Below are 26,810 nucleotides of genomic sequence, written 5' to 3' on the forward strand. Positions count from 1 at the left end.
GGCATAGGTGAGCTTGGGAAGTATGAATGTTGTGTAAACACTGAGGAGCTCGTGTGCAGGAACTCCGAGGGACTTGAGTCGGCGGAGGAGGTGGAAACGGAAACTGGAGGATTTGACAACTTCACTGACGTGTGGTTTCCAATTTAGTTTGTTGTCTATGGTGGCCGAGAGCCGTGGAATCTACAACCTGAGTGTGTTGGGACCTAGAGTAATGGAAGGAGGTGGGACAATGTCGGAGGAGAGGTTGATGTGCATAACCATGGTCTTGGTATGGTTGATGGTGACATGGTTGTTGGTGGCCCAGTTTTTGGAGACTGTTCAATAAATCCTGAAGGGGGTATAGTTAGAGCAGAATTGTTGAAGCTGATCCCAATGGTGGATCGTCGACATATTTCCAGCGAGCAGGGGTTTCTCTTAGGGCATCATTGATGAGCATAAGGAAGCAGAGTGGTCCCATCTTGGTGCCTTGGGGGGCGCCACAGGTGAGTGACTGAAAGGTGGAGACAGCCCCTCGGAAGCGTACAGCTTGGCGTCGGTCACTGAGGAAGTCTGTAAGCCATGGTATAAGACTTCTCCGAAGCCCGAGGTCAATAGCTTTGTTGATGATTATATTGTGGTCGACTAGGTCGAATGCTTTAGTGAAATCAATGAAGGCGACAGCTACAGACGTTTTTCGTTTCTCGAGATGGCGGTATATGTAATCGAGAAAGCTGACAAGACAGTGAGTGGTGGAGGAAGTTTTCATGTTGCCAAATTGCTGAGGGTCTACGACTCCTGCAATATCAGCATAAGCCCAGTCGAACACAAAACTTTCACAGATTAGGCTGGGTATTGGGGTGATTGCAATAGGTCGTAGCTGATTTAAGGATTGTGGGCTGGTTGACTTGGGCACTGGTGATACATAAGAGGTCTTCTAGTCAGCTGGGCATCTGGCTTGACTGAGAGAAGCATTGATGATGGAGCATAGGGGTTTAGCAAGCTCCGGGGAGAACTCCTTGAAGAGTTTCATTGGTAAGTCAATGGGGGTGGTAGAGCGTTTTAATTTTAGTTTGTCCAGGCGTTTTGCTACTTCAAATTCTTCTACTAAGTCAGTGGGAAGGGGGGCTGGTAGGTAAGCAGGGAGAGTGGTTGTGTCAAGCCGGGGGAGCGTCTGGCATATAGTAGCGAAATGGTTGTTTGTTTGCTCAGCTCGTGTTTTTTTTTTTTTTTAAGCAAGTTACCCGACAAGTTAAAAAATGTTATTAGCACATGATTATTACTAACATCATCATGTATTAAAAACATTCAAAATCCACATCATCAACATGTGACATCATAAGTTCCTCAAGTACATCCTGAGATACATTTATGGTTGCATCATCATAAGGATCAAACTCCAAATCAGATGACGTGGCTTCGGCTTCTGTTTCATCCTCGTCCTCCCACAACATGTCATCCTCCATGCCATCCATTGAATTAGATATTCCACACTTTTTAAGACTTAATGACTGTTTCCACATTAATATCATTCCATGCCTTGATAAAATCACACAGTACATCCAGTTCAGGAGCACGCATATTCCAACCTTTCGTATGAGACTTTTTGACCCTAATCGTCCACTCTCGTTTCATTGTTCACGAACGAAGTCCTTGAATGGTTTGTTTAGACAAACATCAAGTGGTTGTACAACTGAAGTTAATCCACCAGGAATAACTGCAATGGCGGGCGGTGTGTGATGATAGCTGTGTTTATTACCGGGGTATGTTGTTATTTTACGGTATGTTAGACAGGTTTAAAATACATTTTTATTACTTTAATATACCGGTAATCTTATTTTTAATCCGGCTTCCCAAACTTAAGTTTCAGTATAAAATAATTAGTGGTAGGACCGTGCGAGTGTTTTACGATGTTCTCCTTCACCACTCTTGACACACTAAACCACAATATGTAAGAGGTAAGAATTTTATACCTGGTATTTAAGACGACCCCTAATTTTGGGCTGATTTTTTTTAAGGTTCAAATTCCGTCTTATAGGCCGAGATATACGGTAAGCCTTGGTAATTTTATTTTTTTATATACTATTCTTTGGAACTGGAATTTAAGGGGTGTAACTAATTAAGTACTTCAGAATAACACAAAAACACCAAAATCATGCCTCGGAAACCCATAGTAGGAGATTAATTAGCATTGAAAAAATGTAATTAAAATCTTCCAAGCGTCGTTATGACCCTTAGGCCCTGGGTGACGTTCCAGAACGTCCGCATATTCCCCCCCCCCCACCTTTTTATGATTTTTTTCTCGTTTTAACCCCAGGGGGGGGGGTACTGCCAGCAGCTCCCTAACCCGGGGCTTAAGGGTTAATTCGTGTGCTTTTCAAAACCAAATGACGAATGCAGAATGAATCTGAAATAACCGAGGGGTTGTGAGAAGTCAATTATTAGTATAGAAATATATTTTGAAATAGATTAAGATGAATGAATAATAGGATTAAAATGTGAATTCTATAAGATACTGCACAAAACTACATTTGGTGTGTAGGTGGGGAGAAGTGGAGGACAACTCACCACCACCTGCACTGCTGCCTGCCATCCCTTTATAACAACAGTGTGTAATTCACTATAATTCCCATATTATTTAGGTTCATTTAGTGCCGGGTTAATAAAACGTCATTGAAAAATATTTAATTTTCCCCTAAAAATCACGCACTCAATCCCAGATGTGCTATTGCTTTGTGTATTCTCAGTTTCTTGTTTACAGAGTGGAAACAGCTGATTGGTCTCGCTGACCCTTTCTTTCTAATAATGTTGTCAGCACTCACCATCTTAGAACATAAGAATGGAGGAAACTGCAGCGGTTCTATTGGCCCATATTGGGCAGTCCCATTTACACCCAACCCCTATTGCTCATATGAGCATCCAACCTATGTTTGAAGCTATCCAGCGTATTCGAGTTAATGATGATATTTGATAACTTGTTCCACTCATCCACTACTCTATTTCCAAACCAATGTTTACCTATTTCGTGCCTAAATCTAAATTTGTCAAATTTAAAACCATTGTTACGAGTTCGCTCCTGTTTGGATAGTTTGAGTACCTTTGTAATGTCCCCTTTGTTTACCCCTGACTTCCATTTATATACCTATCATGTCGCCCCTCGCTCTACGTCCCTCGAGGGAGTGCGCATTAAGAAGCTTTAGCCTGTCTCTGTACTCAAGGTTCCTAATGCCCGGGATTAGTCTTGTCATGCTCCTCTGAATTCTTTCCAAGGATTCTATATCCATTCTGTAATAAGGTGACCAGAATTGAACTGCGTAATCAAAGTGAGGTCTCACAAGCGCAAGATATAGTCTTAAGATGACCTCGCTAGTCTTGTAACTAACGCTCCTTTGTATGAACCCAAGTACTTTATTAGCCTTGTTTCGAGCAAAAACACATTGTTTACTTGGCTTAAGATTCCTACTTATCATTACTCCTAAATCTCTCTCGTAATCGGATTTCTCAATAACATCGTTGTTCATCTGGTATCTGGTTTCCCTGTTTACATCTCCTATACTGAGTACTTTACATTTGTCCACATTGAATTTCATCTGTCATTTTTCAGACCATTAGAAAAATTTGTTTAGATCTTCCTGTAGTTTTGCCGAGTCCTCGTCAGATTTAATTACACGTCCTATTTTAGTGTCATCAGAAAATTTACTTATGTTGCTGTCTACGTCGATATCTATGTCGTTTATGTATACAGCTCCTCCCCGACTTACGACGGGGTTAGGGACCGACATCCAGGTCGTAAGTCGGAAATGCTTAAATAATAAATAGAAAATCTAAATTGGGTGTCTCTTCTCAGCACCACAAAACACTCACTTTTAAGCTTGCCAGCCATTTTAAAGTGAATTACAAATGAAAATTTTGTCTGTGTACTGACTTTAGGACTCGAAAATACGTAATTTGACCAAATTTTGGTACGACCGAGGTAGGTCGTAAGTGCGGGTGGTCGTAAGTCGGGGAGGAGCTGTATAATAAATAATAATGGTCCAAGTACTGAGCTTTGGGGAACTCCACTAGTGACGTTGCTCCAATGGGATTTAGTGCCGTTAATGCTCACTCGCTGTTTTCTGTCCTGTAACCACGCCCTAATCCATTTTAGAATACATGTACCACCTTTAATGCCATGAGTCTCTACTTTCTTATTAGTCTTTCGTGGAGGTCTCTGTCGAAGGCTTTGCTAAAGTTGAGATATACCACATCATAATTGTGCCCCTCGTCCAGTGATTCGAAAACTGATGAAAAGAATGTTAATAGATTAGTTAGACATGAATGCCCGTTTGTGAAGCCATGCTGGGAATCATTGATCAACTTTTGCTTCTCCAGGTGATTTCGAATAGAGTTTGAAATGATTGCTTCCAGTAATTTGCCTACTATTGATGTTAGACTGATTGGGCGGTAGTTAGAGGATAGTGATCTATCCCCCTTCTTGAAAATCGGTATTACATTCGCTATCCTCCAGGATTCTGGTACTACACCTGTTTTAAGGACATGTTAAAACAACTTTGCTAAGGGCATACTAAGCTCTTCCTTACATTCCTTTAATACTCTGGCAAATATCTCATCGGGACCAGGTGACTTATTAGGCTTTAGTTTGTCTATTTGCTTACTAACATCGTTACTAGTCACTACTATCTCGCTTAATTTGTTTTCTTCACTATCTCTGAATAGAGTCAATGCCTCGGGTATCATGTTTAAATTTTCGGTGGTGAAAACTTGAAAAATATTTATTCAGATTATTGCTCATTTCTCCGTCATCAGTTAGCTCGCCGGTATCTGACCGTATTGGTCCAATCTATTCTCGTGTTTTAGTTTGATACATTTGATAGAATCCCTTGGGGTTTGACTTCGCCTCCCTTGCTATCCTAAGCTCATTATTCCTCTTTGATTTTCTTCTCGGTCTTAACCCTACCGGCCAATACCTTATAATAATGTCAGAGGTAAACTTCGCCACGATTTATCCTCCTACCTATAGCCTTCCTTTGACCAATAATGTTCTTTAAATAATTATTTATCCATTTAGGGTCATTGTTGTTTGATCTGAGTTTTTTGCATGGTACGTTCTGTCTTTGTGCATTACGTAACTCATTATTAAAATTGTCGTGGAATTCGGCACCTCAGATTTTTCAAGCAGCATTGTTATCACTGCTCAAGAGGGTTGGTGCTTACCTCAGAATCTGTCTTGAGCACTTAGTAAATAAATAATATTGTAGTGTATTTATCAGAACTTAATCTTGTAAGTATTATTGTAATGTATACTGCATCTCCATATGCCCTGGTTCATTTGCTGATCAGTTGTTTAGTGCAAAAGTAGCCAAATCGAACCACCATGTATGAATTAATTTTAAAATATAAATTAAAATGTTATAAGACAATGGTTTAGTAGTGCTGTTAATGTGTGTGTTGTGTAAGAGCCTTGTCACCTCACCTGCTTCATCAGCTCACCTCGCAGTGTTGCATTTGTTTATTTCTGTGTTATTTACTTTATTATTACTGAATATACGAATATACATTTAGAAAATATTTGTTTCAACATTATTTATAAATACTGTAGATAAGTTTATGTGGCAACAAGGCATGACCAAGTGCAGAAACTGAACAGAAAACAAACGAATAATCGAACACAAAATTATGGAAATTGTCCAATGATGTCAAAATAATCCAAACTTGGTTAATTAGGATTTTTGGGGTAATTGAAGTAACCCAGAGCACCATTTTGATGTAATTAATGAGGTTACAGTGAATATGGATATTCAAATTACATCTTATGTGGATGTTGCTTAACCCTCTGGTACTCCTGGCCGTGGTCGGAGATCTAGCCTCCCCGGCAGTCTTTTGACACTGGTTGCACCGGTAACAGGAAAGGTTTTTCCATTTTAATAAACATTGTGTAGAATGATCCAGACCCAAATTGCACCCTTAGCGATGTACTGTATCTGAGGAACTTGGTGCCAGTCCACTGTTCCTGCATTTGTTTAATAATAATAATAAATAATAATAATAATTAATGGTTTATTGAAAGAGCATAGCAGCCAGAAGGCTGAAAATATACAGTTACATAATTGGTGAATGGGTTTTGATTTACAAAAAATATACAAGCAACATAAGTGATACAAATAAGATATATAATAACTAGGTGGGGAAAAGCTCAAACTACAGTGCATTTCAACATAGTGACAGTGCAAGAAGTAGGATTTACTGGGAGTGAATACACTGGTTTATGACAAGTTGATAATTTTTACAATGGTTGGGACTGGGTTGTTCTTATAGCGATCAGTTCGTGCACATATGGGCTGGATGCGGTTGTGGTGCCGAACAGTAATTCTCGGGCTAGGGATCTCGGGTGGTAGTAGGAGCCATGTCGAGGATGGTGCAGAAGCTTCTTAACAAATTTGCAGATGAGGTCGTGGTGATGGTCAGTGAGAGTCGAAAGGGTCAGTGTGATGAGCGCTTCTTGGTAAGTCGAGTAGGAAGGGGAGAGAATTATCTTGCATGCCCTCTTTTGCGCTTTTTCTAGGTGTTTACGTTGTGTGGCATTTAGGGAGGAAGACCAGGTAGGGGAGGCATAGGTGAGCTTGGGAAGTATGAATGCTGAGTAAACAATGAGGAGCTCGTGTACAGGAACTCCGGGGGACCTGAGTCAGTGGAGGAGGTGGAGACAGAAACTGGAGGATTTGACAACTTCACTGACGTGTGGTGTCCAATTTAGTTTGTTGTCTATGGTGACGCCGAGGAGCTTAGTGGAATCTACAACCTGGAGTGTGTTGGGACCTAAAGTAATGGAAGGGGGTGGCACAATGTCGGAGGAGAGGTTGATGTGCATAACCATGGTCTTGGTATGGTTGATGGTGACGTGGTTGTTGGTGGCCCAGTTTTGGAGACTGTTCAATAAATCCTGAAGGGCAGTATAGTCGGCGCGTTCTCGGTGTGAAATACGGCTGAGGGGGAGGGGTTGTGTGCCTAGCGACGCAATTTGTGGTGAGACCATGAGAGGGTTAATGCTCTTCCTCTTCACACCAACCAGATGATTATATATTCTTCTTTAGCTTCTCCTCGGAATAATTTTAGTGCTGTGATGTCAGGAATTCCTTGTATTGGCTGCTGGTGGTGATGTGCTTTGCCAGGAAGAGCTTTACCTTGCTACAGATACCTCAACCTACACTGTGTCTAGAATAAGACATAATTAGTTCTGATGTGAAAACACTTACTACCTTTCTGAAATCTGAAAAATTCTGAAACACATCTGGCCCCAAGGGTTTCGGATAAGGGATTGTGGACTTACACTATACATCTTTGAAGTTAAAATTCCAATGTGGAAGATGATTCGTTATAAACAAAAATTATTTGCTTTTAAGAAAATGCTCGAGTTAATTTTTTGGGGCTAAAAAAGAAAAGAGAAAGAGTGTTTGATTTTGAATAAATTTTTGGGGGTCAGGGCAGTCTTTCCTTTAATTTAGTGAAGTTAGCTACAGTTCACACAAGTACATATTTTAGGCTGTGGTAGTTGAGTGTTTCCTTAGACTAGTATGGTAGTTTTAAAGTTTACATATTTATATTACAGTATACAATATTTACAGCATTCTGTAGAGACCGATAAACAAAGAATAAACTAACACCTAGTAATTATATCCTTGACAGTTATGGCGCATATGCTGGTGGTTATGCAAGACAGTACCCTGCTGCCCACGGCTATGGTTATGGGAGCACCTACCCTAAAGATTATTACAGCGGCCGGAGTGATCCTTATGTCCGTGAATCATACCAGAGACCTAGAGCCACCTACAGATCACGGTAAGTTAACACTTTCACATGTAGTCATGTTGATATTGAAACAGTTTATTTAGCCAGAAAAATACAGATACAGAGTTGATAATATAAACAATATTGACATGGCTGAGCCAACAGAGAGCCTGAGCTTATGTGATGTTTTGGTGATTATTGCTTGGATTTTCATGCAATGATCAGGGAAGTTACAACTACCTGTCTACTTAATTTTGTATTATATGGGATCTAGATTATCAGGTGTGAGAATCATTACTTAGATCCTTATTCATACATAACTCAGATCAAAGTAAAAAAAATCCATATTGTCTGATATTTAATGGTACAGTTAAAATGTTGACTTTATGTTTGTGTGAGATACTGTATAATAGAAATACTGTAGTACTGTACCGATTCTTGGGAATGGATGTGGTCCGCTACCTAGGCTTGGCGCTGTTGAGAAGATGGGTAAATTTTGGTACCCCCAACTGGACGGATATCTCTGTGGTTGATCATGAATTATCTGCTCTCTTAGAGACCTCAAATGTTCATGCCACAGTAACCCTGCATCTGAACCTTTCAAGACCCATCCACAAGTTGTAACAGTCAGCCTCAGATTTTATCCTGTTATGTTGTTCTTGCTCCTCATCAGATCCATCCTCAACAGGTGAAGCTGATAATGAGCAATTTCTTCCTTTGTTAAATATTGATGATCAGGTTCATCTTCATCCACTTCCAACTTTTCTTGGATGTTTTCTACCAAAGATGTCACCTCCTCTGCTCAGTTTCATTAAATTTTGACGGTCCCCGTGCTCAAATTCCACATAATCAAGAGGAACTTCACTCGTCAAAAGGATTTTCTTCCAACAATTCACAAGAGTGTGCACTTTTGATACTGGTATCTTTCCAGGCACTTGCCCAGTACAATAATAATTATGTTTGCTAGAGTTTTGTTTCCTCATCCTCACTTATCTCCAACACCAACACCTATAGTGTCGATTGGTGGCCATAATGATTGATGCCTCGGTCCACAGTGTTAGGGCAAGGTACCTAATTTTTCCACCCTGATTAAACAAATTGCCAGTGTCAGAATGTGAGGGATAAGAGAAGATCCTTGACATCTTGCTCAGAAAACTTAAGAGCTTTGACTTGGTGATGCTTCACTTTAGGGTTTAAGTGATGGTATAAGTCTCATCAGTCCTTTGTAATTGCCTCATTGAACCAGACTTTTGTGGAGTTGAAGTAAATCGCAGGAAGCCTATCCATACTATTCCTTGAGAATGTCTGGGCATTTTGATTTGCCTACGGTCGCTGATTTGAGGCGATGGCTGCCATCAACATTCGTGCAGAGAAGAGCAGACATTCTCTCTGGTCTTCTTTCTGTCCAGTGTGGTCACCTTATCTATCATTGCATGTGTAGGTTTCACCTGCATTGTATACCGGGGCTAAACTTAATCCTAATTCACTCATGATTTGTTTGTTTGCCAAAAAGGCTCCACTTGCCACAAAGCTTCACTGCCTACATGTGACTTTTCTATTTATGCCACCAACAAAATTATGACTTCCTTAAATGGGTAGCAAGTCTCACAGTGGCAGACTGCCATTCTGTACCACATACGCCAGATGACCTCTGCTGCACATACCATGTATAAATTACCTCTTCAAGTTATAGATCCTTTGGCACTTTCAAGGTAATTTTTTATGAGACTTCATTTGTCACCTTATCAAGATTATCTGATTGGTATTTTTATATGAGAAATAATTGTCCTAAGGGCAAACATAAAGGGAATATACACTTCTTTGTACATGAGCGGCAGCAGCAGCAGCTGACTGAGTAGATGGGGTAGACGAATCAGCTGGGCAAGTGGCTGGTTCTTTCTTGAAAAACAGTGATTGGTAGTTGTTTCCTCTTGGGTTTGAGGTCTCTTATACATTTCACTCCACTAGCATCACTAGCACTGACACTGCAGTCTTTTATGGGCCATTTCACACAGAAACACTGAAGTTTTGAGAGTACAACACAAGAGATGCTGTGCTGCAGGCAATGGTTGACCTGCTGGCACGTGGGGGGTTACTCATTGCACTGCAGGAAAGGCTCGTAAGCTAGCCACCGTCTGCTTACCTTGTATAGTCGAAATTGCTAATCGCAAACCCACGAATAGCAAGGGTTTACTGTGTGTGTACAGTAATACCCTGATTTACGCGGTCAGTTGAACCCACGGAGGCCCCCTTAAAACGGGAAACGTGTAAATGGAACAACAGCTGGGTAGGGAAGACTTCATACCGGTTATCGTTAGGGTCGTCGGAAAGGATGAGCTTCAGTTTCTCTGCACACTCGATGGCACACCTAACATTACCATGCGTTAACTTGTGTTCTTCTCGGGATGATGCACCACCTGCCTCTTCACTGACGTGATCGTCTTCTAACATCTCGTCGGCAGTCACCTCAGGATCCCTGATCACCTCGAGGATGTCTTCGTTGGTGGTCTCAGAGAAGCCTGCAGCTGTAACACTGCGCAGCTTCTCTGGCAAGGTCCACTACTACTGCAACAGACTGAACCTCACCAGTCACAGGTTGACTCTGCCTCCCACCTGGGATACCTTGCAACACATGTCTCCATGCGTGACGAACCGTTGCTACAGACAGCTGATCCTATGCCTCCACCAAGAAGTCCACAGCTTTCTTGACGTTAAATTTCCTCCAAAACTGTTTGACGAGAACTTATTGCTCTGCCAACTGTTGTTCCTCGTCGCTCTTGCTATCGGTGTCACCCAGGTTACGCAACTCATCCTTGATGTTGGTATAGTCGTTCAGGAGCTTAACTTCTTTGCAGAGTATGCAGCTTTCACATTGCAGATTAATTCTTGATCCATGATCTGGATTAATGACGTAGTGTTGGAAGGAAGGAAGACCACTTATACGTTGGGGTGACGATCCAACAGTAATGGGAACAAACCCATTATCTGCCTCAGTGCAGGAGGCAATGATATTGGCCAGTGTAGGAGTGAAGAGCTTCTTGATAAGTTCAAGACAGCTATCGATCGTATTAGGACTAAGGGAGGGATCCCTATCATATGTGGTGTCTTGCCTAGAAGGAGAGTTAGCAATGAATGGTTGTCAAGGGCAGTTGGTGTCAACGGCCGTCTTGACGGATATTGCAAGTCAATATCAGTCCTATTCATTGACAACTGGGACTACTTCTACGGCAGAAGGGACCTTTATGCTAGGGATGGGGTACACCTGTCTCGAGATGGGGTGGCAACCCTGGCTGGGTCTCTAGAGGGGGCAGTTCAAAAGATAATCGAAGTCTTTAAACTGCTAGGGGAACATGTGGGCACAGGGGTGGAGGAGACTGCAGTGGGAGTGGGTAAACAGGGAAATAGTGTTAGGAATGATGACAAAACTAAATTAGACAGGGAGTTTAAACCTAAACGCGGTAAAGGGAGGACTTAGAACACGACTAACTTAAATGTCTACTACGCGAACAGTAGAAATATGAGAAACAAAGTGGATGATATTAGGGCCTTGGTATGTACCGAAAAAATCGATATAATAGCATTCACTGAAACATGGATCAACCTAGACTCACGTGAGTTACCTGTCGAATACCAAGTTGCAGATTACAAATTGTTCCATACCGATAGGCCGTCCAGGAAAGGAGGCGGAGTAGCCATCTATGTCAGGGATAATCTGAAGTGCGAAATAAATAAGGAAATAAAAACTGAGCAGAATACAGAAACAATTTGGATAGAATTAATCGACGGTAGGGAAAAATTAATCATAGGAGTAATATATAGACCTCCCAATCTTGATAGAGTTAATGAGCGACTTATCTGGGATGAAATGCGCAGGGCTTCCATACACAACAAAGTCTGCATAGTAGGTGATTTTAACCTTGGCCCAATGGATTGGACTGACCTTACAGGTAACTCAGTATCAGAGGATTTCCTTGAAACGATCCAGGACTGTTTCCTAAGTCAACTTAAAACCGAACCCACCCGGGGTAATAATATACTCGATTTAGTTCTGTCGAACAGAAAAACCTCATTAGCAATGTCGAGGTAGGGAACGAACTTGCAAACAGCGATCACAAAGAAATTAGATTCCAGTTAGATTTTCAGGTCAGACGTAAAGGGAATTCCATTAAAGTCCCAGATTTCAGAAGGGCAGACTTTGATAGTTTAAAGGGGCAGCTGAGAGAGGGGGTATCACGCTTGGGTGTGAACCTGACAGATGACACCGACCTGATAAACGAGATCTGAGATTGCCGAGTTCCACGACAATTTAAATAATGAGTTACTTAATGCACAAAGGCAGAACATTCCATACAAAAACTCAGATCAGACAACAATCACCCTAAATGGATAAATAATTATTTAAAGAACATTATTGGCCAAAGGAAGGCTATAGGTAGAAGGATAAATCGTGGCGAAATTTACCTCCGGGAGTATTATAAGGTATTGGTCGGTAGGGTTAAGACCGAGATAAGAAAAGCGAAGAGGAATTATGAACTGAAGATAGCAGGGGAGGCGAAAACAAACCCCAAAGGAGTCTACCAAATGTATCAAACTAAAACACGAGATAAGATTGGACCAATACGTTCAGATACCGGCGAGCTAACTGATAACGACGGAGAAATGAGCAATAATCTGAATAAATATTTTTCAAGTTTTCACCACCGAAAATTAACATGATACCCGAGGCACCGACTCTATTCATGGATAGTGAAGAAAACAAATTAAGCGAGATAGTAGTGACTAGTAAAGATGTTAATAAGCAAATAGACAAAACTAAAGCCTTATAAGTCACCTGGTCCCGATGAGATATTTGCCAGAGTATTAAAGGAATGTAAGGAAGAGCTTAGTATGCCCTTAAGAAAGTTGTTTAACATGTCCTTAAAAACAGGTGTAGTACCAGAATCCTGGAGGATAGCGAATGTAATACCGATTTTCAAGATGGGGGATAGATCACTATCCTCTAACTACTGCCCAATCGGTCTAACATCAATAGTAGGTAAATTACTGGAAGCAATCATTTCAAACTATAAGAAACTACCTGGAGAAGCACAAGTTGATCAATGATTCCCAACATAGATTCACAAGCGGGCGTTCATGTCTAACATTCTTTTCATCAGTTTTCGAATCAGTGGACGAGGGGCACAATTATTATGTGGTATATCTCGACTTTAGCAAAGCCTTCGACAGAGTCCCCAACGAAAGACTAATTAGAAAGGTAGAAGCGCATGGCATCAAAGGTAATATCCTTAAATGGATTAGGGAGTGGTTACGGAACAGGAAACAGCGAATGAGCATAAACGGCACTAAATCGCATTGGAGCAACGTCACTAGTGGAGTTCCCCAACGTTCAGTACTTGAACCATTATTATATATTATATACATAAACGATATAGATATCGGCATAGACAGCAACATAAGTAAATTTGCTGATGACACTAAAATAGGACGTGTAATTAAATCTGACGAGGACTCTGCAAAACTACAGGAAGATCTAAGCAAATTTTTCGAATGGTCTGAAAAATGGCCGATGAAATTCAATGTGGACAAATGTAAAGTACTCAGTATAGGAGATGTAAACAGGGAAACCAGTTACCAGATGAATAACGATGCCATTGTGGAATCCGACTGCGAGAGAGATTTAGGAGTAATGATAAGTAGGAATCTTAAGCCAAGTAAACTGTGTTTTTGCTCGTAACAAGGCTAATAAAGTACTTGGGTTCATACAAAGGAGTGTTAGTTACAAGACTAGCTAGGTAATCTTAAAATTATATCTAGCGCTTGTGAGACCTCACCTGGATTAGGCAGTTCAGTTCTGGTCACCGTATTACAGAATGGATATAGAATCCTTGGAAAGAATCCAGAGGAGAATGACATGACTAATCCCGGGCATCAGGAACCTTAGTACAGAGACAGGTTAAAGTATCTTAATTTGCACTCCCTCGAGAGACGGGCGACATGATAGAGGTGCATAAATGGAAGTCAGGATTAAACAAAGGGGACATTATAAAGGTACTCAAACTATCCAACCAGGAGCGAACTTGTAACAATGGTTTTAAATTAGACAAATTTAGATTTCGGCGTGAAATAGGTAAACACTGGTTTAGAAACAGAGTACATAAGAACATAAGAAAATAGGGAGTCTGCAATAGGCCGGTTGGCCTGTGCTTGGCAGCTCCTGTCGAGAGTTACTACCACTCTCTATCATCCATGAATCTATCTAGCTTCCTTTTGAAACTTTCCAGAGTTCCTGCACTTACTACAAAGTTGCTAAGCTTGTTCCACTCGTCCACCACCCTATTTGTGAACCAGTTTCTTCCTATCTCCCTCCTCAACCTAAACTTATCCAACTTAAATCCGTTGCTCTGAGTCCTATCCTGCTCGGATAATATAAGAACTTTATGTATATCCTCTTTATTGATTTCTTTCACCCACCTAAATACTTCTATCATATCTCCCTGCACCAAATATCATCATTAACTCGAATATGCTGGATAGCTTCAAACATACAGTAGGTTGAATGCTTATATGAGCAATAGGGGTTGGGTATAAACGGGACTGTCCAGTATGGGTCAATAGGCCTGCTGCAGTTTCCTCCATTCTTATGTTCTTATGAGTGTCCTGGTGCATTGTCAAGGAGCAACAAAATCTTGAATGGAACATTCTGTTGCTCACAGAATTTCTTCACGTCGGGAACGAAACAGTCATCAAACCAGGAGGGACAGAGCAGAGAACATCCACGCCTTACGTACGGTCAGCCAGTGGACATTTAGTTTGGTCATGTCCATGTTCTTGTAGGTGTGTGGCTTGCGGGCTGTGTGGACCACCGTTAACTTGAGTTTACAGGAACCGGAGGCATTGGTGGTAAACAGGACGGTGATGCGCTCCTTCTGCAACTTCCGGCCCTGACACTTGCTGGCAGACTGGACAACGAAGGTCTTGGAAGGTAGCTTTTTCCAAAACAGACCGGATTCGTCCATGTTGAACACCTGGTCGTCAGTGTACTGTCCTTCCTCCATAATCTCGCGTAAGAACGGAGGAAAATCCCTAGCCGCAACACGGTCAACACTCGCTTCTTCACCACCAATGTTAATGTTGATGATCTTGTTCCTCTTCTTAAACCTGTGTAGCCACCCAGAGGAAGCATTGAAGGGTTTGGGCTCTGCAATTCCCATCTTACGTGACACTGCTGCGTACAGTTCACGTGCGTACTCCTGAACTGACCGCATGTCGACTGCCATGTTCCGTCTTGCCTGACGAATCAAGTAACACACAGGTAAATTTACTGACTTGAGAAGCACCTTGTTCTGGCAATACTTGATCATTGAAGCACCTGCAGACTTTGTGATGTTCATGTGATCTTTTGTCTTGGCTGCATCCTTCTTGATCATCCGGATCGTAGATTCGTTAACACCATGCTGGCGCGCGAGATCAACCTGTCTTGTTCCTTTTTCTAACTCTTGTATTATACTGTACTTCACCTCGTAACTTAGGGCACGTCGTATCTTCTTTGGCTTAGGGCGGCTGGGTCCAGGTAATGCAAGGTTTTTCTGTGGTGGTGGTCCGGCAGCAGCCACTCTTACGGAACAATAGATACCTGTATACACGGTGTGGCCAGGAGGGATGTAACTGACGCGGCTAGGTCAAGCGCCTTCTACCCGCCAGCGGGAAGGCACGTCATATTACATTAAACCAATCACAGCTAGCGGCGGAGGGAGGTAAGGATGCGTGGCCCAATCACAGTCCGATACGTCATATGACGTCAGCGATAACGCAACAGAGGCATCCACTGCGCAACCTACTCGCGCCGCTTGCCCAAGCATGGCGGGAGGTTTTAATCCAAAAATGGTGGCGCGGCAGGACCACCAGCCGCTCTCCGCGTATATGAGTAGGTGCATCGCATAAAGTGGGAATTCCGGTTATGGCGGGGTACCGCGTAAATGTGGAAACTCGTAAACGGGAACCGCGTAAATCGGGGTATTACTGTATATATATTATAATAAATAACACACTTACACGGCCTATCTTTACATTGCATGTTCATAATACCAAAATAATGGTGAAAGCAAAATAACACAGCATGGAGGGTAGAGATCAGCTGAGTGAGTCATTATTTAAGTCTGCCACCACATGGGGGCAGCACTATCCAGAGCTCTGGTGCCATTTCATGTTTGGGAAATGTTTAGTGAACCAAATGGGTGTTGTTCAAACCGTGGATATACTGTAAGTTGTATTTTGTGGTAGGAAGGAAAATTGTATACAGTAAGATCTTGTATTTCGGTCGTAATATAGACTGGAAAAATTGCACCAAATGCAAATATATAAACTAATGGGAAAAATACCAATATAGACTGGCCACATCAACCTCTGATTTTCCCATTTATAACCTCCAAATGATACAAATTCTGCCTTTATTGGCCTGATTGTGCTTTCCGGAAACTAGTTTTTAGGCCTTCCTCAAGTAACTTAATCTCACGCTGCTTATCCTCCATCGAGTACTTGGCAAACTTAACTCCCTTAAGATAGTCCCTCTTCTCCTTTTCCTTATTTGGCCACTTGGGTGGGTCTGTCCCACCCCTACCAGCGGGGCCAGATTTACTTGTGGTGGGCCCCAGGCCAAACTCATCAGTGGGCCCCCAAATTTATAGAAATGTTTGCATGTTTCAATGTGTGTGTGTGCGTGCGTGCGCTTATTTTGCAGTGGCCAAATGTCATCAAATATTACATATCATAATATTATAATGTAAGAAATAAGAATTTCAACACAATGTGACACTTCATTACTTTTAATCAAATTAGTTCTATATCATATACTTCTTATATTTGGGAATAATGAAAGAAATACAATTAACTTGAAGCATAATCAATTTTGCAAGCACATGAAGTACAGCAAACTGTGTGAATTTCAAAATAACTTCTTCCTACTTTTTTCATGGAAAATTTGTCAATGATACTGTTTGTGTCAAGGGATTGTAGGAGGCCAGATTCAATGCATAATAATGAAAGTGAGTTTAATCTGGTTTGTCCCATGGTGGACCTCAGGTGATTTTTCACCCTAGAGAGAGTAGAGAAAGACCTCTCTCCTTCACAATTTGTAATGGGGATGGTAAGGAAAATCTTACCAAGATACTAATGTTTGGAAAGGCAGTTGTCAAAATACCATCTTTGGACCTCAGCAAAGTGGAGATGTTTGTCACTGACCTGTCAGATTCAGAAGACAAAATGTCTTTAAATTGCAAAAACTCATCTAGAACAGATTCTTCCAGGTCATTGGAATAGGTACTGACAACCAATTCCAGTTGGGCTTTGAGATCATCATATTTCATACTGTCATACTCCGTGAAGAAGCTAAACAGACTTCTTTATTTCTGAGTAGGCATTCACTCTGTGCCCTAATTCATTCCTAAGGCAATCTAATATGGTGTAGAAATTGTCCACCTTGAACTTCTCACGTGGATCAAGTTGAGTTTCAGTGCCAACTGATTCATCAAAGAAATGTTTTCTCTTTTTTGTTCTTTTTGTTGCCTCTGTGTAGACAGGCTCAGCAAAAGCCCTTGCCTGATCTTCTATTTCATCAAACTGACCCTGTCTCATTTCTGAAACGAAGGAGATCAAACTCTCATACAGTTTCACAACTGACAGAAGGTCGGTCTCAACTTTTTGAAGTGATAAGCTGGTTGCATTAAACCTTGTTGAGATTTTATACCACATTACAGTAAGAAGTGCTGTTTCAAATGCTTCCATTTGTCTTATGAGGCCTTCACCTTCAAGCTTTGTAGCCACAGTTTGTCTACTGTCAAAACATATGTTCTCCAGTGCTGACTTTATCTCAAGGTAATGTAAAAACACTGATTTAACAGCATCAGCCCTCGTACTCCAGCGAGTTTCTGAAAGAGATTTCACTACAATCCTTTCAGCAGGTAGTGCAGCTTTCAAGTGATCCCATCTATATGTAGAGGCTGAGAAGAAGTTGTATAAGGCTTGCAAAAATCTGGAATATGAAACAGACCCAAGGCAACTGCTGGCAGCTGATGTTCCTACAAGGTTCAAGGAGTGACCTGCACAAGGGACATAATATGCCAGGGGATTCATAGCCTTTATTCTGACTTGGAGACCAGTGTAAATGCCTGACATATTGGCAGCATTGTCATAACTCTGCCCTCTCATGTCACTCAAATCAAGACCAGTATATATGTATGTATAGATAGATAGATTGATGGTGGGACACAGACATTGAAAAAATTTATATATTTTTTTTTATTATCTTGTTTCATCTTATTTTCTTCATTTTACTATAGGGCCTAGTCCGTGGCCCACCTGAGAACCACTCCATGGTCCACCAGTGGGCCATGGCCCACCAGTTGAAGACCACTGCGGGCCTATACTTATTGTACAGGGGCCCTTATGGTTGTGAATGTATTATATAATGAAATATTCGGTGTACACTTGAAACAAGGTTATACGCTGGCACGCTGCGCGACAAATTAGTTTCAGTGGGCCCCCAGATACCGGTGGGCCCTAGGCCAATGGCCTACTTGGCCTATTGGTAAATCCGGCCCTGCCCACCAATAGGACTCCCAGTTGAGGTAGAGGCCATTATCTCGACTAGACAGGTGGTAGCACCACCCAAAAAAGCACACAATAAAAGCCAGGGCAGTCTCTAGGATGGCGCCGGCTGCAACGCGATAGTTGCGTTCTTGTAAACCTCTTTTACGTTCACCACCGGCAATTCGATCACCAGAACACTTCTTGGAAACATTCTTCTCACCATGTCTTTTCGTATTCATCGCTAACACAACAGAATTGGAGAAAATTGCGAAAATCGGAGTAATTAACAGAAATCGAGCGATTCAACTGATCACATGATGTAAACAGAGAGCACTGGTGTAAACCGTTATTAGTCCTCACTGCGAAACATTCTTTTTACTTATTCTTTTCATACAGTATTAATGGGTAACTGCTAAATTTGCCAAAAAACACTTCACAAACAAAACGCACGAATCAATTGAACATGTGATGTCGAACGTGAACTGTAAACATTGCATAACCCTGCACCACGCTTAAAACTTTGATGATGGAATCAAAACATTGAAGATGGAATCGCTCTAATCCATATGCAAAAGTTCGCGTTTTACAAACAGCGTTTCCCTATTCATCAATCTCATTGCAACCAATTCGCGTTGACAAAACCCGCGTTGTAGCAGAAATGACTAACTGGTATGAGGGCTGTGACGTCTTTCCTTTCTGTAGCCAGCATTCAGCTGGCTGGATCTCGCGAAATTCACAATATTTTACGCCAAATATAAGACTTTAAAAATTAAAAAATGCGAAATGAAATCGTGCGAAATATGAGATCTTACTGTGCATTTTTATGACCAAAGACTTGATGTTGCAGGTGTTTAAGATCACATTGATGGACCAAAAGTAGGTGTAGTGTTTTCATGTCTGCTTCATAACTTTTCAGCCACTTAAGTGACTTTGATGGTGATTTACAGGGAGGTCAGGTTTAACAACAACTTGATGGTCATCATCATGTTTTGGGGTTGTAGGTATAATATGTCCTCACTGTTACTTTTGAACCTGTAAAGGAAACTTGATCATTTTTGTTGTTACACTTGCTCATAGTGCCAGTACTGTACCAGTGGTGACTTGAGGTATGTCTCAAGTTTTCATAATACGGGCAGTCCCCGAGTTACGACCATCTGCACTTACGAACGGGATCCCAATACAGTCATGGCAAAAAATTGCAATTAAATTCCCATTTTTTTACATTGTTTTTATTGTTTAACATCACTTTATTTACAGTACTTGTACAGTATTTACATTATTTGTTATGTATGTGATATTATTGTTGTTTGTTATGGTCAGGGTTGTGCTTTAACCTAACCTAAACTATGGAATTAACTCTGTTCTGACTTATGAACAAATTGACTTATGATCAGGGTTCAGGAAGGTATCCCTGTTGTAAGGTGGGGACTGCCCATAATGCCAAATGGCTTGCACAAGTTCATGATGACTCAAATTGACTCTGCAAGTGTTCAGAATGATCCCCAAGTAACTCACATGTGATCATAATGAAGCCAAGTGACTCCTGGTTGCTGATAGGTGAGGTTAGGTTAAGTGAGGTGATCAGCATAAGCTGTTAGCACAAGTGATGACAGGTGACTTAGAGGAGTGCATTATGATGCCAAGTGACTTAGAGGAGTGCATTATGATGCCAAGTGACTTAGAGGAGTGCATTATGATGCCAAGTGACTTAGAGGAGTGCATTATGATGCCAAGTGACTTCGAGGAGTGCATTATGATGTCAAGTGACTTAGAGGAGTGCATTATGATGCCAAGTGACTTAGAGGAGTGCATTATGATGCCAAGTGACTTAGAGGAGTGCATTATGATGCCAAGTGACTTAGAGGAGTGCATTATGATGTCAAGTGACTTAGAGGAGTGCATTATGATGTCAAGTGACTTAGAGGAGTGCATTATGATGTCAAGTGACTTAGAGGAGTGCATTATGATGCCAAGTGACTTAGAGGAGTGCATTATGATGTGAAGTGACTTGGAGGAGTGCATTATGATGTGAAGTGACTTAGAGGAGTGCATTATGATGCCAAGTGACTTACAGTCTGCGCGGAATGTTAGATCGTGTGCTGAAAAAATATTGATATTTACGATTGTTACATAAATAAAGTCAAGTAACACTTACCACTTCAATTAATACTTTGTAGTGTTTTCTCTGCGCTTCAGACAGTCTTTTAGCCTTCGAGGAACACTGTCAGCAAGGTTTTGCAAGAGGTCAGGTGGCAAGTTAGCCCAGGTATCCTTGATGGCTGCCTCTAGCTTCAGGATTGATGATGTGTCAGCGTAGCGCAGACGACGCTTAACAATGGACCACAAATTTTCTATTGGGTTAAGATCTGGGCTACTGCCAGGCCAGTCATTAAAGAAAGGTACCTCACAGTCTTTGAGCCACTGTATGACACTTTTAGCAGTGTGGCATGGGGCACCATCCTGCATGAAAAGGCTTGCCTTAGCTGTATCAAATGATTCAGGTAAGAAATCACTGAGCAGTTCAAGATAGTTGTACTGATTCATCATCTGGTTCACTAGTTCACCAACACCATAATACGTAAAGGAAGCCCAAACCATGAGCGAGGCAGGGTGCTTAACAGTCTTTACAGTGTACTGTGGGAGGTGCGTGTCTGAGTGGTGGGGGGCGGTACACCCTCCCTCCATTACTCCCAGTCACAGAAAACGTAGCCTCATCCGACCATAATACACTCCTCCACGTCTCTAAATCCCACACTTCATATATCTTGCAAAATTTCACTCTATTTTCCTTCTGTCTCTTTGTCAACAGAGGTTTACGGCGGGCACGAAAGCTCTTAAATCCCAGGTCATCGTGCAGGGCTTGTTGAACACAACGTAACGAGACGTGACTCAAAAGATGGGGGTTTCTCTCTTTCACTTCACGTGCTGTGAGTGAGGGATTGGACCGAACTTGTCGAGAAATAACCTTAAGTGTCCGTGGAGACAATAATTTAGGCCTACCAGACTTAGGTAATGGAGCTGGTAACTCGTCCTCTCCAAGGTCACGGAAACGTTGGACAAGATTTTGAACAACTCGTAATGCCACACCAGTCTGAGCTGATATTTCTCTCAGTACATGTTTCGCTTTGTACAATGCAATCACTGCTGCAATATCGTCTCTTGTAGTAACCCCCCTGGACATCTCTGATGGCCCCTATGTCGGGTTAATGCACCTTAAACTAGACAAAACATAGCCACATGGCACGGGAACCCGCACAATAAATATTCCCCTCACAGCTGCCAGAGGCGCACTGACTACAAGCCGTGACGTGTTCTCAGTTGCCAAATGTCAGCACTTGCCAACAAACCAAGCGTTTTGACATCTCCCATCCCAGGACAGGCTTCACAACTTATGATCTTAATTTTGCGAGAACTTGGTTCGTCGGCCCTATCGCGATTAACATTCCGTGCAGACTGTAGAGGAGTGCATTATGATGCACTCACAATGACCCCAAATAAATCCAATACATAAAAAGGATACCAAGAGCATCACACAGTTTGTAACAGGTGTGTGTAATGATGTAGGTTACTCATAGGTGGATTATGCTCATGTTTGGGGCTATATTGTACATCACTTTTTGGAGTAATAGTCTGTTATTGTACAGACCTACTTTAGTGTACATCAAAATGGCCAATCCTGCAGAGGACTAGTTGGAAGAAAAACAGAATAGTATAGATAGTCTTGTGCTTACCTTGTAGTTGTTGCTCCTACCTTGCCAGTTGTTCCAACACTGTAGGTTGGGAAAGGCATCCATCTGTAATGCTTTGCTTTTATGTGCCTGATGGCCAGAACTGCACCCATCTCCTGGTCTCTGCTACATAATCTGGTCTGACTTAAGTTCACCATTATGTGGGTTTGCAGTAATGAGCTGGGGGCATTTTATTCAACAGCTGCCATCGTGTACTCAAAGCAGGTGTATAAAACAATGATGATATGTCAGGAGTTGTCAGTTATCGCTTTCTGGACCATGATACAGTATGTGTTTAAGTGTAAGGGAATGATTGCCACTAGCTGGACCATGATACAGTATGTGTTTAAGTGTAAGGGAATGATTGCCACTAGCTGGACCATGATACAGTATGTGTTTAAGTGTAAGGGAATGATTGCCACTAGCTGGACCATGATACAGTATGTGTTTAAGTGTAAGGGAATGATTGCCACTAGCTGGACCATGATACAGTATGTGTTTAAGTGTAAGGGAATGATTGCCACAAGCTGGACCATGATACAGTATGTGTTTAAGTGTAAGGGAATGATTGCCACTAGCTGGACCATGATACAGTATGTGTTTAAGTGTAAGGGAATGATTGCCACTAGCTGGACCATGATACAGTATGTGTTTAAGTGTAAGGGAATGATTGCCACTAGCTGGACCATGATACAGTATGTGTTTAAGTGTAAGGGAATGATTGCCACTAGCTGGACCATGATACAGTATGTGTTTAGTGTAAGGGAATGATTGCCACTAGCTGGACCATGATACAGTATGTGTTTAAGTGTAAGGGAATGATTGCCACTAGCTGGACCATGATACAGTATGTGTTTAAGTGTAAGGGAATGATTGCCACTAGCTGGACCATGATACAGTATGTGTTTAAGTGTAAGGGAATGATTGCCACTAGCTGGACCATGATACAGTATGTGTTTAAGTGTAAGGGAATGATTCCCACTAGCTGGACCATGATACAGTATGTGTTTAAGTGTAAGGGAATGATTCCCACTAGCTGGACCATGATACAGTATGTGTTTAAGTGTAAGGGAATGATTGCCACTAGCTCGTTTCCCATTCAGGGTCTTCTCTAATTAGACAAAATCACTGGTATTTGTGACAGATGAGGTTTACGTATTAGATGATCAGTGAATATTTTTGTCTGATGTAAATGTAGGTTCATTTTATCTGTATATGTGTATGTCCTGTACTTGTATCTCACCCAAGTTTGTTAGTATTAAGCAATAAGTCTAGTTAGGGCATTGGAGTTTTGTAGGGGCCTTTGTGTGCATCCTTGTAGTGTATTGTGTTATACAAATTTTCAAGGTGTTTGTTATTTTGGGATTAGTGGAAGCAGGTGTGTTAACCAACACAGTACAAGTTAATTCATCAAATGATGACCATTGTACAAAATTATATTTAGTTTACACTTAAGTGGTGCACTAGAAAGTTTTTTTCATATTAAAGGATTATTAACCAGAGAAAATGTGTGGCTGAAAGTACAGTAGGAGGGATTTGACCTAAAACCCTGAATAATAACATGAGGCAAATGTTATATGTACAGTAGTTTAGAAGAAAATTGTTATTTAATTAACAGTAACAACTTGGACACACCACTTAACATGAGAAAGTAATGGTTAGCAACTAGTAATGGTTTTTGTTGTTTCCTTAGGTCGGGCGACCCACGGGAAGTCATTGGATACCATGATTTGGATGCTCCTGATGATACAGATCTCTTTTAACCTTGACGTCGCCGGCCAATTGTACGCACCGTTCCAATTTCAAGGTTTTAGTGTAGCTGTTCATGTTACGTCTCTTGGTAACAGGTGAAGATTTTGTCATTCAAATTTCATACTTTAATATAAGTTCTGGAGAGACTGCCTGTTTCAGATGCCAGAGGCTTTTACAGCAGTTAGTCACTTTTAAGATACTTGTATAGACACACACACACTACAAGCACTTGTTTCAATCCCTGGAGAATAGGAATTTGAACAGTGGCATAAGAATTCACCCATATACTTTGCATTTTGTGTGGACCTGTTTTAAGTACCAATTTCTTTGCTACATATATGGAATAAATTTCATTATCTTCATTTTAAATCCCTTTTAATTTTGGAAATTTCACTTAATGCATAAATTTGTTTTAAGTGAAGTACATAAAATTTGTTACCAAGAGAGGGTTTTGGGCTATGCTCTTAATTGAGGATTCCTCTGTGTATTGCATAGTCAGAACTTAGAGAAAATAATATTTCTTAAATTCAGATTTCTTTAAAATATTTTTCATAAGTTCACTGTCCTTCACCTATGGTTCTCTAGGTGTTGTGCAGAAATATTACTTTCTTTGTAACATAATCGCTTACTGAAACCTTAGATTTACTAAATGCCTTGTGATATTTCCCAGGAAGGTGGTGCGTTTTGTCAACTCTGCCCTCGTTCCCTGCATCGTTATGATCGTACTTGTCGGTGTCTTTAAAAAACAATTGATATTAGTTTTCCAAAAAAACTTTGGTGTTTACCCAAACGTGGAGTACTAATAGCTGACAAGTGCACCTTCCTTTCAGTTATGTCCCTCCCTTCTCAAGGCACACATGATATATATGTGTCCTTGTTTCCTCCACAGGGTCGGTTACAGGGACCTGGATGCACCGAAAGAAGATTATTAGATTCCATCTGAAAGTGATCTGCCAGAACTGGGTCAAGATGTTTCAGTGATTTGCATATACCAGCCTCAAGACTACAGTACATACTATATATGGACCATCCAGTTCTTCGTGCCTACTGCTGCTATTATGAATAAATCATATGTGATGTTGATGTAGTTCTTGCAGAAATTACTTAGTGATATGGAAATGATCAAGTAAGTCTGGCTCGGTAGTGAAGGAAACACGACAGATGGAGCTTTATTACCTTTGTTTTGTAACTAGACGAAATGTCAGGAATAGAGCTCTATCTCTTAGGTGTGTTTCCTTCACCACTATGAACAATGTTCATAAGTCTGGCTTGTTTTCATGATACAGTATTCAGAAACAAGTAAACTTGCAGTTATATGTCTCACTGTTTGTTACTTGTGGAAGGTTGGTTTAGTTTACAGCAAAATGTGGCTGTGGTTGGTGATAGTTTCAATTGGATAACAAAACTTTTGGAAATATTTTCTTTCAATTTATTCATAGTACAGTACTGTAATTGTCCAGGCCCTTTTAATATTGAATTCATGTTACAGTATTTCATCAAACTGTACAAAGGAAAGGACTGCTTGTTCAAATACAATATTTTAGTTATATATACATCAATTGTAAATTGCAGATAAACACATGGCATTGGTATAAATACTTCTTTCTGTTGTCAGAAATATTTTATGATGTAGTATGGGAGTTTCTTGTAATCAAGTAATGAAAAGAATTTTGTATATATTGCTATTTTCTTTGTAACCTAAAGACAGAACTTTTTTAAATTGCCGTAAATTAAATACTATACAATTATTACTTTGTATTATGGAAATAGTCCAAGCACAATATATATCTGCCTATTGAGAATAAATCCAGACTTGCAACACCTGACACACCGAAAAGGTTAGGGTGTCAGGTGACTAAGAGGTTAGTCTTGAGTGTTTCTTTTTATACTTTTTTACTTCTATCCTTTTCATCACTGATGGCTCGTTAGCCTCTAGAGCGATCGGTCATGTCTGTTATGCACCGTTGGCAAGTACAGTGGTCCCTCGGTTAACGAATTACCTTCCATAAGAATCTTCATTTCGGTTAACGAATTCCTCTCATGTTTTCGCCTGCTCACCAGCTGGAATATTAGTCCGCCAATACAGTAATCGGTTCTAGGGCTTAAATTCGTTTCCATTTGAGTAAATATCAAGAAGGTTGTACTATTAAATTTTCCAAGTTTTATATTAAAACTTTTAGTCATTTTAACAATTATTTAACATAATTGAAGTACAGGTTGACAACCCTTTATCCGAAATCTTTGGGGCCAGACATTTCGGTTTTCAGAATGGCTAGGTTGTTAGGTTAGGTTAGGTTAGTTTCAGTTCAGTTAGGTTTGGCATAAATGAAATTGTGGGATAAATATGGTCCATAAATACTCTAGTACAGTTTATTTGTAAGGAAAATATTCTGTAAAACTTCCAACAGATACAGTAAAGGTACATTACAGCTGGCTTGTTTATCATGAAGAGGACACATCAGTGTTGTCATCATCAAGTAGGAGTCAGACATAGGGAGATGGGCCAGGAACAGGACTCAAGTGATGACTCAACACTAGGACAGATGGTCTTTTTAAAGGCTTCTTCTAGTGTCATCTGTCTCATTAACATGGTTTCTGTCTAAGCAGTCTCTCTTTAATTGAATAAACTGCCATAATCTCGTGCTCACTGATAAATGCATGTTGTTCAAGGGCAGTAATTAACTGATCACAGGTTTTCACCACATGGTCTATGGAGACTTTTTCACCTGTGTTCACAATTTCATCATCATCACTACTATCCTCATGCTTATCTTTATTTAGCACCATTTCAGCTATTTCCCCATCACTCAATGAATACACAACAGGTGCATCATTGTCAATGTTCAGCAATTCTTCAATGTCGGCTTCCTCCAACTTATTTACACTTTCGGAAGATAAACCTTTGGCGTAAGTAAGGAGGTTTGATATCATCTTCTCTTTATTGACACGAAATCCTTCAAAGTCTTCATCTGCATCTTCATTTCC

The 26,810-nt window shown here is 40.9% G+C and overlaps 1 protein-coding gene across 4 annotated transcripts in view; it reads left to right on the top strand.

The window, feature by feature from the left end:
- LOC121857963 (serrate RNA effector molecule homolog) overlaps positions 1-25,502 on the top strand; it is a 50,904-nt gene extending 25,402 nt beyond the window's left edge. For 2 of the 4 annotated variants that reach the window (XM_042354201.1, XM_042354202.1), the window contains exons 17-19: positions 7,660-7,812; positions 23,767-23,857; positions 24,715-25,502. In XM_042354201.1, the coding sequence (XP_042210135.1) occupies positions 7,660-7,812; positions 23,767-23,836 (223 nt within the window). In that variant the 3' untranslated portion in view covers positions 23,837-23,857; positions 24,715-25,502. The remainder of the gene's footprint in view (positions 1-7,659; positions 7,813-23,766; positions 23,858-24,714) is intronic. The other 2 variants (XM_042354203.1, XM_042354204.1) reach the window with 1 other exon arrangement.
- Positions 25,503-26,810: the final 1,308 nt, after the last annotated feature.

Source organism: Homarus americanus, unplaced genomic scaffold (genome assembly GCF_018991925.1).
Source record: "Homarus americanus isolate GMGI-L3 unplaced genomic scaffold, GMGI_Hamer_2.0 scaffold18559, whole genome shotgun sequence".
Lineage (NCBI taxonomy): Eukaryota > Metazoa > Arthropoda > Malacostraca > Decapoda > Nephropidae > Homarus > Homarus americanus.